This window comes from Coregonus clupeaformis, chromosome 11 (genome assembly GCF_020615455.1).
Source record: "Coregonus clupeaformis isolate EN_2021a chromosome 11, ASM2061545v1, whole genome shotgun sequence".
Lineage (NCBI taxonomy): Eukaryota > Metazoa > Chordata > Actinopteri > Salmoniformes > Salmonidae > Coregonus > Coregonus clupeaformis.
Window position 1 is genome coordinate 12,991,848 of NC_059202.1, and position 13,580 is coordinate 13,005,427.

Here is a 13,580-nt window from a genome sequence, read left to right on the forward strand (position 1 = left end):
AACCTCCTCCCCCTCTCCAAACAAAGCCTTTCCAGTTGCCAGCCTGACCCAGTAACCTGGCTAGCAGCCTGGGAGTATGGTGTACCCTCTCTTAGGGCCCGTGTGAGCACACAGGCCAGCGTTTGCGTACAGAGCAAAGTCACTTTCGTCAATGCAATCGGCTCTTGCAGGGATTAGAGCAGCTCCTTTTAGACAGGGCTGATTGTGTGGTAAATGTGCCGTAGGCAGCGCTGGGGAGGGTGCTCTAGTGCCCCGGCTAATCTGGTTGGACACAGGCATCTTTATTTACTGCGGTTTCACAGGAATGTCTTCTCCATTTCACTGCCAAGTGTTTCTGTAGATGATGTACTAGGTCTGACTACACTCATCATTAAGGATAATATGACACAGAGCTACATTCAAACAAACCTGCATTGCAGTATTTATGCATTAGCATAATCACCTTTTTCCCCGTAGCCAGATAAAAATCACAACCACGGTCCTGGAATATTGTGAAAATGCCAGCTATATGCTTCCAGTTTTCAGAATAAAAGGCAGTACTGTACTTGTGTAAATAAAGACTGTGTATAAACATTGCTGTGGCAGGACTGATTAAATCCTGTTCTAAATCTAACATGGAAAACATAAAACCTCACACATGCCACAAATGCAAAGGAGGTCACATTAAACACTGATAGTCCTTTGCGAGGCAGTCAAGCTTTTAATGTATTTATAATGACAAATATGAGAACTGCTCCATTCTACTGTATATCCCTGTAAGGCAACAATAACCACCAGCTAAAGAATAGAACAATATCCTCACAACATGTGCAATCTCATCAGGCAGGCCTTCAGGGTTTAGTCAGTGGACGCATGCAACTGAACTGCCCTCCTGTTTCAAGCCATTGGTTTTGGATCTCATGAAAAATGCAGTGGAAGAGCGATTGCGAGTGCTGCTTGTACGGCAAATAAGAACTAATTAACGCATTTCATTTCTAAAGCTTTAGAAAGGGTGTGCAAAAACACATTCATCTTACCCCCTGGCTCCCCTTGAAGCAAATTGATGGCTGATTTGGTAAGGATCCCTGGGAAGAGGAAAGAAAGGGGGAAAGTGGTTATCATTTAATATAACAGATTCAAGTGTTGCAGGTAAAATACAATTGATCCTAAAATACATCAGGTAACATCTAAAATGTTGAAAGGAAATATTGTTATTTAATATTAAATATCTGGTCAAGCTCTGCTAGCAGATACATTTTCTGCGATTGCACTCTAAACACCATCAATTTCTCCCACAGCAATCATCCTTTATTCATCAAGCTAACAATGTATTACAACAGAACTACTTAGTTCAATTAGACCAGTGGGGCAAATTATAACCATTAGCCAACCATCACAATAATTATAGTTTCCTATCACTTATTTGCCCCAATGACCAGAGTACAACCTCTTAAGTGTTAATTCAATAATAAAACGTGCTCTTAAGGCTTTTTGAGTGTGCTCATATCCGTGGCCCCTCGCCAGTATCATGGTTCTATACGGCCTACAGATCAAGGGGCTTCACTGCTAATCTGCACTGGAATGTGTGATTAATCAATCTAGAGCACAGAAACCTTGTTTCACTCAATCAGTTCTCATAGTCAATTGGAAATTGGGGACATAGGGAGGGAGAGAGACAGAGGGGGGTGAGAGACAGAGAGACAAAGGGGGGAGAGAGAGAGACAAAGGGGTGGAGAGAGAGCGAGAGCGGCGTATCAAGGGAAAAGCCTCATCACAAAGCTTTAAGCGTAAAATCCCTAATCATTTTCTCAGCTGATTTCTCATCAAAACGACAGGCTGGAGAACTAATTGTACCTTTTGTTTACAAGTGGGCTACATTTTATCATCCCTTTGTACTGTGACTTGCACAAACCTGTCGTCCATGTACAAAGCAGTCCCCCAAATAAGCCTTTATGTAACCGTAAAGAGGTGACCACGCTGTGCATGTTTCAGGTGTTCCTGAACAGTCAAGCATCAGTACCTTCACATGACCAGTACGTAACAATGAAGAGAACAATAAAACTGTTCTCTTCTCTCTGAGGTACTCCTAGCGATGGTACAGGGTCAAGAGATAAGCGCCGTTATCTGAAAGGTACAGCTGCAGCCATGGTCAACAGGCCTGTTTATCTATTATAGATGGTTTTGGGAGAAGTCTTCATGCTTCTCTCTTTCCCTCTGGTCATTGCTTAACAGGTCTACAGCTCATGTTGTATTTTAAAGTGTAGGCTTATTAGAGATCCATTTCTTTTCATTGGTCAGAGTTGCAGGATAAACGTCATTAAGAGGAGATAGGGGCCAGCACTTTGCTCCTATAGTCTGTGAGTGAAAACCACAGAACCTCATAATGACCGGACGTGACCACCTTTGCTGCTTTTCGACCGTAACACCAGTGTTACACTAGAGCAAAGCACTTAGCCCTAATTGCTCCAGGGCCGCCATTGATATTGGCAGACCCCGGCCGTGACCCCACTCTCCAAGGGAGGAGTTGTGATATGCAAAAAACACATTTCCTGAAATAGGACAAAATATAAGCACCTAAATTATAAAAAAACAAAAACATTTGGGCCGTGTGTGTATACAATCTCATGTTATACTACGGAAATTGTGTTTCCATAGCTCGGGCTGAGAGTGAAGACTTGTGAATAGCAGAATCAACAACCTCTGGATAATCAAAACAGTTGCTTTGTGAGAAGGTGTGCGGCAGTCTGCTGAGTGATGAATATGATCGGGGCTCTAAAGTGCGACCATTTTGGTCACATATGCTCCAAAATATTTTGCTGTGAGAACTGGAATTTTATTTAGATAAAAAAAAAAAAAAAAAAGCTAGGTAGTTAGCCATCTCTAGTCGGCTGTACCTGCAACAAAACTCTGGTATTTCTCCTTCTCTAGTTTGCTCACCATCTTCTTTAAAAAAAAAATGGTAAGCCAACATGTTGTCAGCACTTTTATTTCCATGACTGATCAAAACTAGTTCTCATGGCTCTCATGTCCCTCTGTAGCAGATGAGCAACTTGAGTATTTTGGACCCCACCAGAGGGCAATGCCAACCCTATTTCGACGTAATTCCTGTTCTAGAGTGGAAATGCTCATTTAGGTTCCACCACCTCAACATTCCTTCCCTTCTCCAATTCGTGAAATAGGGGTGGCATTGCTCCAATTCGTGGAGTGGAGAAACATTAACAAATAGGGCACTGGCAGCTGTCAGTATAGCTAGCTATCTTGCTAACCTTATCTAGCTAGCTAATGTTATCTGTTGTTGCTGGGATCTTTTTTACTACACTGTATTCAGAAGATTAGCCAGCTGGCTAGGCTATGGCTGGTTCTGGAGCTGGATTTGTCATAATCATTTAGGGAAAACTTCACCACAGATGGAAACCAGTATCTTTGACTTCGCAATCTATTGTTATCTCCAAAGTTGTCATTTTCCATAAATTGTGGCCACGAATCCGCCACAGAAAGTGTAATAAAATGAAGCTCCGGTAATATGGATAACTACTGAAAGGCTTAGAGACATGCATTTTTCTACATTGTAATGGACAAGGTGCAACCTTTATTTTGTTTTATTTTACCAGGTAACTTGACTGAGAACACATTCTCATTTACAGCAAAGACCTGGGGAATAGTTACAGGGAAGGTAGGCTGCTGGTAAGTCCCGTGTAGATCAGTTGGTAGAGCATGGCGCTTGCAACGCCAGGGTTGTGGGTTTGATTCCCACAGGGGGCCAGTATGATTTTTTTTATTTTTTATTAATGTATGCACTCACTAACTGTAAGTCGCTCTGGATAAGAGCGTCTGCTAAAATGACTAAAATGTCAAATGTAAAAGAGTATGTGGGCTGCTGGCAGGCTTTGGCTGCAATACAGCAAAGCCAAATCAGCCCGTGGTCATGGATCTCACAGGGGAAGTGAAATGATAGGCTACAATGACTTTGCCCATGATGCACGCCGCAAATGACATGTAACAACACCCTGAGTGCATCGGACACGAAACACCAATACAAATGTAACAGCACAAAAAAAATTGATAAACAAGTTCTTTCAATTGTCTTTTGCAGTTGCCTTTTAAATATAGGACAGACACTTCTAGCTGCACCAATCAAAGCAGTGGAGTGTGTAGTGAAGTAAAACAGTGGTAAAAACCATTCATCTTGGGGTGACATGGGGAGCAGGGTTGCAAAATGCTACTTTGAAAAATGGATTATGATAATTTTCTGATAAAAAAGTACATTAGTTTGCACCCCCTATTTTAATTTGCTCCACGGCTCAGGAGGCCAAGTGGACGCAAGGCTGTTTGGCTCAGCTCAGTCGCGAAGAGGAAGAACTTTGCAGCTGTTTTTGATTAAGAAACAATGCCATGCTCGGTGGTGGTAAGGAAACACACAGCATTGACACAGATTTCTACAAATGTCCCACTTCAATCCCAAATTAGCCCAACCGGCCGCAAGATGGCCCTATTATACCTTTTACGTTGTTTGTCATCTTATGTCCAAATGTAATGTATTCAGCCGGCAATACACTCGTGTCCTCCATGGAACGACTCGTACATAAAACATCCGCCATTCAGGCTGCAAAGGCACCAGTTTCCTCAACTCGATTTATGGTGAGTCGGTGGAAAATAAAACTGAAAATATTTATACTGTCTTAACAAAAACAATATTTTCCACCACTGTTTTCGGATTTTCCGACAACTTCCGGATGTTGCATGCTGCGTGATTCTGTTGTTCACCCCTGGCTGAACACGCACCGCAACATCAGGAGGTAGCATTAGCCACCCTAGCATGGTGATGGAAAATAGTGTTTTATCAAGACAGTACTAATATTTCCCAATTTTTCTTCCCACCATTAAATCGAGTTAAGGAGGAAACCGATGCACCTTTGCAGCCTGAATGGAGGATGTTTTGTGTACGAGCCCGTCCATGGGGACATGAGTGTATTACCAGCTGGGCTGAGTGTGTTGACACCTACAAGTAATACGTCATCAGGAAGAACTACGCCCTCTAGGGGTCTTGGCGCTAAAGCCCAACTATATCATACTTTGACTAAAACGATGACTTATTGACTTACAGTAAATCGTTGTGCAACATCATGGGTAAGCGCCGGGCATCGTGTTTCAGTAGAAAAAAAGTGAATTTCCGCTGCTGTGGCACTTTAAGGGGCAAAACAATGAGGGAGTTCTATTAACCTGAGTCGCGGGGCAACGGTCTATGGCCTGTGACGTGAATGGGCAAAAGCGGTGAGGGAGGAGCGCCCTTTTCAAATCGAACAGTAATCTGCACCACTCGGTCATGTTGTCAACAATGCAGCATGGTGCATCTTCTGGAAACATACATAATCTCTTTTCCATCAAATATATGTTCACATTTTCTAACTAGTTTTCATTGTTTTCAGATACAGCGTTTTTATCAAAAGCAATCACTTTTACATGTGAAAACACATAATCCTACTCCTTACGCCACGTGCTTAATCTAGCCTACGTCACTTTTGTTTTGAGCCAACTTCGCCGTGGCAGAGAGGAAGAGGTGAAGCGAGAGGATTTACTGAAAAATCTGTCCATGAAAATAAGACCACGAAGTGAGGATTTTTTTTATGGATGTCAATGAGAGTGTCGGATTTGCACGTGAGGCTTATTTGAATAGAATAGAAGTTCCGTAATGATTAGATTGTTACAAATGCACTGATATACACTGAACAAAAATATTAAAACGCAAAATTTAAAGTGTTGTTCCCATGTTTCATGAGCTGAAATAAAGGTTCCCAGAAATGTTCCATATGCACAAAAATATTATTTCTCTCAAATTTGTTTACGTCCCTGTTAGTGAGCATTTCTCCTTTGCCAAGATAATCCATCCACCTGACAGGTGTGGCATAATCAAGTAGCTGATTAAATAACATCATTATACGGATGCACCTTGTGCTGGGGACAATGAAAGGCCACAACGCCACAGATGGCTCAAGTTTTGAGGGAGCGTGCAATTGGCAAGCTGCAGGAATGTCTACCAGAGCTGTTGCCAGAGAATGTAATATTCATTTCTCTACCATAAGCTGCCTCCAATGTCATTTTAGAGAATTTGACAGTACATCCAACTGGACTCACAACCGCAGACCACGTGTAACCACGCCAAACCCAGGACCTCCACATCCAGCTTCTTCACCTGTGGGATCGTCTGAGACCAGCCACCCGGACAGCTGATGAAACTGTGGGTTTGCATAACCAAAGAATTTCTGCACAAACTGTCAGAAACAATTTCAGGGAAGCTCATCTGCGTGTTCGTTGTCCTCACCAGGGTCTTGACCTGACTGCAGTTCGGCGTCGTAACCGACTTTAGTGGGCAAATGCTCACTTTCGATGGCCACTGGCACGCTAGATAAGTGTGCTGTTTACGGATGAGTCCCGGTTTCAATTGTACCGGGCAGATGGCAGCGGTTTGCTGATGTCAACGTTGTGAACAGAGTGCCCCATGGTGGCGGTGGGGTTATGGTATGGGCAGGCATAAGCTGCGGACAATGAACACAATTGCATTTTATCGATGGCAATTTGAATGCACAGAGATAACGTGACGATATCCTGAGGCCCATTGTCGTGCCATTCATCTGCCGCCATCACCTCATGTTTCAGTATGATATTGCATGGCCCCATGTCGCAAGGATCTGTACAAAACTCCTGGAAGCTGAAAATGTCCCAGTTCTTCCATGGCCTGCATACTCACATTACATGTCCCCCATTGAGCACTTTTGGGATGCTCTGGATCGACGTGTATGACAACGTGTTCCAGTTCCCGCCAATATCCAGCAACTTTACACAGCCATTGAAGAGGAGTGGGACAACATTCCACAGGCCATAATCAACAGCCTGATCAACTCTATGCTAAGGACATGTGTCACGCTGCATGAGACAAATGGTGGTCACACCAGATACTGACTGGTTTTCTGATCCACGCCCCTACCTTTTTTTTAAGGTATCTGTGACCAACAGATGCATATCTGTATTCCCAGTCATCTGAAATCCAGGTCCTAATGAATTTATTTCAATTGACTGATTTCCTTATATGAACTGTAAATCTCTCAAATTGTTGCATGTTGCGTTTATATTTTTGTTCAGTGTAAGTGGACGCACATGACACTTCGGCAAAAAAAACGGCTTTATATCAGAGTTGTGCCTGTTGTTCACACGCGTATCTGCCCTCTCATTGTCTAGAATCACCTGTGCGGATCACCACCGTATCTCACCTCCTTCCGCCTGCCTTACATCTTTGAGGACATGTATTTTCATTGTTAGAGGGACTATCTTTTCAATATAATAGAAAGTCTTTGGCTGTGGGCTTTGAACGGAGCACTTGGCTCGATCACGCCTGAGAGGCAGCCCGGTTCCAAAACGACCGCAATCACTTTTCACCCGGTGTAAACTCCTCTCACCAGTGTTACCCAGGCCAGATAATCGAATCCCCTCACTGCACAAAAGCACAGCAACAAAACTGCCCTGCCACCACCCAATAGCAACAAGAGACTCCAGGTTTGGGGTGACTACTTTTCATAGCCTAAATAAGGTATTTCTTTCTCACCAAATACACCACGTTTAGAATAGATATATCCTATGAAAATTACAGTAATTTAGAAACGCTTACACATTATCCATGTCACATAGGTATATGGCTATTAGGCTTACACATTTTTCTAAATTACAAACTGCAACATGTTATCAGAAACCATAACAGGTCATGTAGGCTGTTACTTTTGAAAGTAACAACATTGCTGGATAGATTATAGCCTACCTTCGATGGCCAACATTTATGCTACATTCAAGCTAAGAATTCAAATGTTATATCATGTTAATCAAAATGAACCATTTTTGGCTCATCAATTTGCAATTAATGTTCAGTGGCGTTAGTCCTTACTCGCATGTATAGCGCAGATGAGAGCCTAGATATTGTGGCTATGTCGCCATGATCCGTCTCAGAGACTATCCTAATGTTAAAAAGTAACGTTAGCCTACAAAAGTTATGAAACCACAATGTAGCAACGTGCTTTATTCCAACATATCGGCATATATCACGATCATTTAAATTACATACATTAATTGGTACAGTTTACGAATAGATAGACTACATGTTTGGGCTATGTCTGAAGGTCTATAACGTATGTTTACTTTAAAACACCAATGGATCACATACATACGCTAATATTCTACACAACAAACATGCATCACACAAATGACATTTCTCATTATTTTTAGCGCAATCCATGGCATTTTCCAAGCAATTTTAAAACAACCTCAAATTGTGTATTGGATGCTGTGGCATTATTTCTATGAAGTCCTATATAATCAAGTAACCATTGCCTATTAAAACGGCAAGCTTTCCCATCGACCAATAAACCATTCAATAGACATTGCCTATACAGTGCAAGCACAAGTAAGTGTACAATCACCACATAGGACTGAACGATAGGCTACTGTGTCGCTGACACTTTTTTAAAAAACTTTTTACCCCAGTGGTCTACCTCTTTTCATTGAGATTAGACTAGTCGGAGGAGTATCCAATCAAACAAACACCTGCGCGAGAGCAAATAAAAATTGGCTGGGATTTACCTTAAGATTTTGATAGGCTTCAAGCGTTCGAATGGCGGTATCGGTTAGCTTGACGTGAAATAGAGTTTTATTATGAGCTTTTTTGTTGATTTTTGCACAGGAGAGCCCATACCGATGCTCCTGCCTCAGCGCTGCCATGTCTTCAACTGGGGTGAATTGGCGACATTCTCTGTGAAACGTCACTTGGACCTAGGCGGAGTTAACATTGCATGCGTTGCCGTGATCACGTCACACACACACACACACACACACACACACACACACACACACACACACACACACACACACACACACACACACACACACACACACACACACACACACACACACACACACACAAATGGGTTATTTGCATGTCTTTGAATGTCTTTGTTTTGATATTATAATAACAATGTCATACAGCATGTTTGCAAAATAATCCATCTCAGTTTTTTTCTACTGAATGAGAGGGAAAAACAAATTGAAGAATTGCTTGTGACACAATCATGTTTTGTTTTGCTTCTATTGTAAATAACAATGAATAATAATCATAATCATTGTTATTACTGTATTGCATAATGTGAAATATATATCATATAATCTCCTTTTTGTGTAGCCTAATACAGATAAATATGTTTTTTTACCAAGGTTCTAATTCATTCTACAGCCCTGAAGTCATAATAAATAAATAAAATATGATGAAAAACATTTTTTTTCTCAACTAGATTTAAAATACAAAAATAGCCTATATTCCCTTGATCAGCTGGGCCAATCCCCTGCTCCCAGACAGATAAGGTGAAATGGACAGTGATGAAAAACTAGGGAATTTGGGTTAATTAAAGGTGTAATCCCTAACAGACAAGATGCTTGGGCAGTGGTTAAGGAGCTCTATCCCAGCACTAATGGAGTCTTTACTTGCCATATGGCCATTTGAGGTTCACTATGACTATCTGAACCAGACTATCAACAACACATGCATCACAGCAAATGTACAGTACATAGCCTAGTGCAGTATGTTGTCTTTTGGCAATAATGTGAGAGGAGATAATGAATTCAGACCCCAGAGATTATCACTGTGAATGTTCTTGTCGGTTGTAGCTACTATGTGGGACAATATACCTCAGGAGATTTAACAACCCAAATCCAAACTCTCAAGTGACGGTATTACGGAATCGTAGAATGCAAGTGTGGCTCTTGCTCAGCTGTGTATTGGTCTAATAAGGGTATTTTCAGTAAATGGCTCTAAGCTGTTTTGCAGTGCTAAAGTATTAAGGGGGTTGAGGATAAAACAGAGGGGGATCATCAAACCATATGTAGGTGCAAATAAAAAGCCTTGCTCATGTTGAGTTTCCACACAAACTACAAAAATACATAGTACGCACAAATCATTTTAAATTCATTTCAATACAGCAAAAAGTAGATACTTTGCATTGGAGTTTACCTTCTTTAGTGTGTTTCGTTTAAATCAGATAATAATTTCCCCATTGAATGCTAAATTAAATAATTCATCTAACATTATTTTGAGATTTTCTATCCAGATAATAAGTATCATTCTTAAATCAGTCTATACATAATTGATAAACAAGACACAAGTGTAATCCTGTATATCTCAATACCCATTTCAGGTAAATAACCATAGCATTCACTGCAAGGCTCATTTTCCCTTTAGTCAAGTGGAAAAGTGATATTGAGTTTAGGCATGACAGTCTGAATATTTTTGGTTCCCTTTTCCTGTTGCGACATGACCAGAAACAGCAATGACACACACACTCAAATAAGCAGATTTTAATAACTGTATAAAATGAATGCAATATCTCAGTTCATTATCCTTGTTAAGATAACAAAGACGTTATATTATGTTGACACAGTGCCAGGGGATACCTAACAGACACTCCAAATCATGAACGCAAAAAAACTTGATCTTTGTATCACTGTTTAAAAACAAAAGCTATTTTCATTTAAATTGTGAGTGCATTTTGAATTGAGGGATGGTTTATGATTACATGGGTTGTGGTCGTATATACTGATCTTTGTTGAATTTGCAATTCAATGAATTATTAAGCTAATACACTCTATGAGACACAGTGTGTAGTCATTATAGGACTGAGGCCTGTCTTGTCTTGAAAGTGTAGCTTGCTGGCTCCTCTCCCACAGAAAGTATGTGGTAAACCTAGAAAAACCTGTTCTGTTTGCAGAAATGTATTACACTCAGATCATATTAGATCATAATAATATCTAGTTTGTGCCACACACATGTTGCTGTGATTGTTTTCCCCTTCAAACGTATAAAAGGATGAAATGAGTGAAAGAAAGTGCATACATTGTTGATGATTAGTTTATAAATGGAAATCCACTCAACTCAATCTAGCACTCAATGTCTCACATTGGTCATCAGGGCCATTCTATGAACCTTGGGTCCCCCTCTTAACACTTGACTACTTAAAAAGGGAAAATAAGATCTTGCGCCACAGAGTAAGACAAAACTGTGTCCAAGACAGCAGTCCCTGAGATCTTATTGGTGGAAAGCATTAATGGAAACTGCATTATGGGGCAGCGCGATGAAGTCATTAAGAAGCTTACAGACGTTCTGCCAGATTAGATTTTGCTCTCCTAATCCTACAGATTACAGTCGCACAAGCCTGTTGACCGAGTGTGCTTCGTTGTGTTGTACAATTTATTTGCATTGATAATTTATTGTTGCTCCTAACTCTCTGGAATATGTAGGCTAACAAGGAGTAGCAGGATTTAGAGGAGGTTAAGGTGAGACTGTATATAGCTCTAGTTGATAAGACAAAGCGCTGGTTAAAACTATTGATGCAACCGGGATTCAGTCTGGTTATGGATGTTTTTAAATTGGATTTAACTAGAGTTTATGTGACTGTTCGGTTTTCATAAAAACTACAGACTGTCTCTAATGGATGAAGGCACTTCTCAGCTGTAACTAGACCGAGCAACTGCTTCCACACTACAGAACCAACCAGCCAGGCAGGCAGCGTGGGGAGAGATAGGCGGAGGAGGATCATCTCTTTGGGAGGCTTTCACAGATGGTGTCCCTTGCTCCCTGTAGTGAGATGGAGACAGAACCCTGCCCTGGAGAGCAAGAGAAGTGGGTGGTGGAGACCAATGAGCCAGGCTTGAAGGAGGCCTACACAGGCCCTGGTGACAATGACAGTCAGGAGGAGAAGGAACTGTCCCATGGGCCTCAGCAGGAAGACAAGGAGCCCCATGGTGAGGGAGACCCCAGGATAGACAGCCAGGGTGGAGGGAAGGAGGGCACTACGTTAAACCCACTCCCTATATCTGAGATGACAGAGACCCCCTGTGTGGAAGAGAGGAAGCTGAAGACTCCCAGTTTTGCGAAGACAGTGCGGTTCAGTGAGACAGAGTCTGTGGAGGACAGAGAGAAGTCAGAGGAGAGTCTCTTCCCAGACCATGAGATGGTGCAGTGGACCTCCTCCAGCTTCGAGGAGCTGTTCCTGGCTGAGGACTGGGAGAACATCACAGGTATGATACTCATTCAATACAGTCATCGTCATAACGTTTTTTACAAATTATAAAATATTGAAATGGTTGTTGAAGCAATAGTGTTCTATTGTTTGTCAGTTGTTGTGGCACTGCCTGTAATTTGCTTGCCAACAAATTGTACAGACATTGGAAGTTATGTGGAGTATTGTCTATGTAATTTATTAAATTATATTTAGTCAAATTCTATTCTATTTAGTCAAACACCGGCATGTAACGGCTTCTGAAACTGTATTACACAACATTATGCCCTTTCCTAATAGTTGTTTTGTCTCCAAGTGCCTGTTGATCAACAACAAGCAGATTAACCCCCCTTTCCCCCCCCCCCCTCCTCCTTCCTCCCTCTCTCCCTCTGTCTGTCCATCCCTCGCTCCCTCCTTTCCCCAGATGATCAGCTGTTGAGGAAGAAGGTGCTGGTACCTGGCCCCCAGCAAGCTGAGCACCCAGCCTGGGGTCAGGAGGTCACAGTCAAAATGCAGGGAGTGCTGGAGGACAGGACTGTGGTGGAGAAGGACCCTAAATTGGTGTTCGTCATCGGAGAGGGAGATGTAAACCAGGTGGGCCCTACAGACATTCTGACTGACAACAGGACAGGTTCCAGCACCCCTGTCCTCCACCCTGTCACACACACCTACACCTGCTAAACATAACACAGGGTTGGCCTGATCCTTCAGAGAATGTACATGTGATAGCTACAGTATAGGTTGCAGTGTAGCCATAACAAAACAGCACTGTAAGTTATACATTGGTATTCTGTGTGGCTATAGGGTTTCAATGTATGCCATCGTACACACTAGACATTTTAGGTAAATTAATCACTCTTCATGAATGGATTTTTATAATTATTAACTAATGTGTGCAAATAAACCATTAACAGTTAGAGAGCTGTGGGTAATACAGTGCTGTTTGACACATAGGCCCTGGAGGAGTGTGCCATAGCCATGCAGCAGGACGAGATCGCATTACTGCTGGCAGATTCACAGTACACCTATGGACTTCTGGGAAGGTAAACACCGCTGGGGGGGAAACACATTCATGATCCACAGCATCACTGTAGGCAAAGACACAATCACAACACAAAAAAAAATATATATATTTGGTTAAATTAAACTTGAGTTCTGCCTCTCCTCCGATCTATAAGGAGGTTGTATTATGGGGGTGAGGGTGTAAAAACCCAAACTCAGATTTGGCCATCTATCACCCCTCATTAAAAAAAGTAATGTGACATCTATCATCACACTAAGGAACAGAGTCCTATTGTACCTGTTAATCAGAGGGCAGCCTGGCTGTCCCCAGTAGCCTGACTAATGAACCACAACCTGGAGCAGATGGCCCCCTCCAAACACCATTCACACACGGCTAGAGGCCTCTACCCTCCCTCCCACCCTATGGTAGGACACCACTCAAATGACAGCCAATGGCTTGGGTTTACAACCCATGTCCCATTAATGAGCCATTGCATGCATAGAACTTAACGC

At 42.0% G+C, this 13,580-nt stretch overlaps 2 protein-coding genes across 3 annotated transcripts in view; one reads left to right on the top strand and one right to left on the bottom strand.

Moving 5' to 3' along the window:
• LOC121576599 (RNA polymerase II elongation factor ELL2-like) overlaps window positions 1-8,752 on the bottom strand; it is a 64,326-nt gene extending 55,574 nt beyond the window's left edge. The window contains exons 1-2 of the mRNA XM_041889853.2: window positions 8,602-8,752; window positions 1,017-1,064 (exon numbers count right to left, since the gene is read on the bottom strand). Coding sequence (XP_041745787.1) covers window positions 1,017-1,064; window positions 8,602-8,739 — 186 coding nt within the window. The 5' untranslated portion in view covers window positions 8,740-8,752. The remainder of the gene's footprint in view (window positions 1-1,016; window positions 1,065-8,601) is intronic.
• A 2,462-nt stretch (window positions 8,753-11,214) lies between these two features.
• LOC121577264 (peptidyl-prolyl cis-trans isomerase FKBP8-like) overlaps window positions 11,215-13,580 on the top strand; it is a 50,740-nt gene continuing 48,374 nt past the window's right edge. For both annotated transcript variants that reach the window (XM_041891026.2, XM_041891027.2), the window contains exons 1-3: window positions 11,215-12,084; window positions 12,490-12,659; window positions 13,020-13,108. In XM_041891026.2, the coding sequence (XP_041746960.2) occupies window positions 11,625-12,084; window positions 12,490-12,659; window positions 13,020-13,108 (719 nt within the window). In that variant the 5' untranslated portion in view covers window positions 11,215-11,624. The remainder of the gene's footprint in view (window positions 12,085-12,489; window positions 12,660-13,019; window positions 13,109-13,580) is intronic.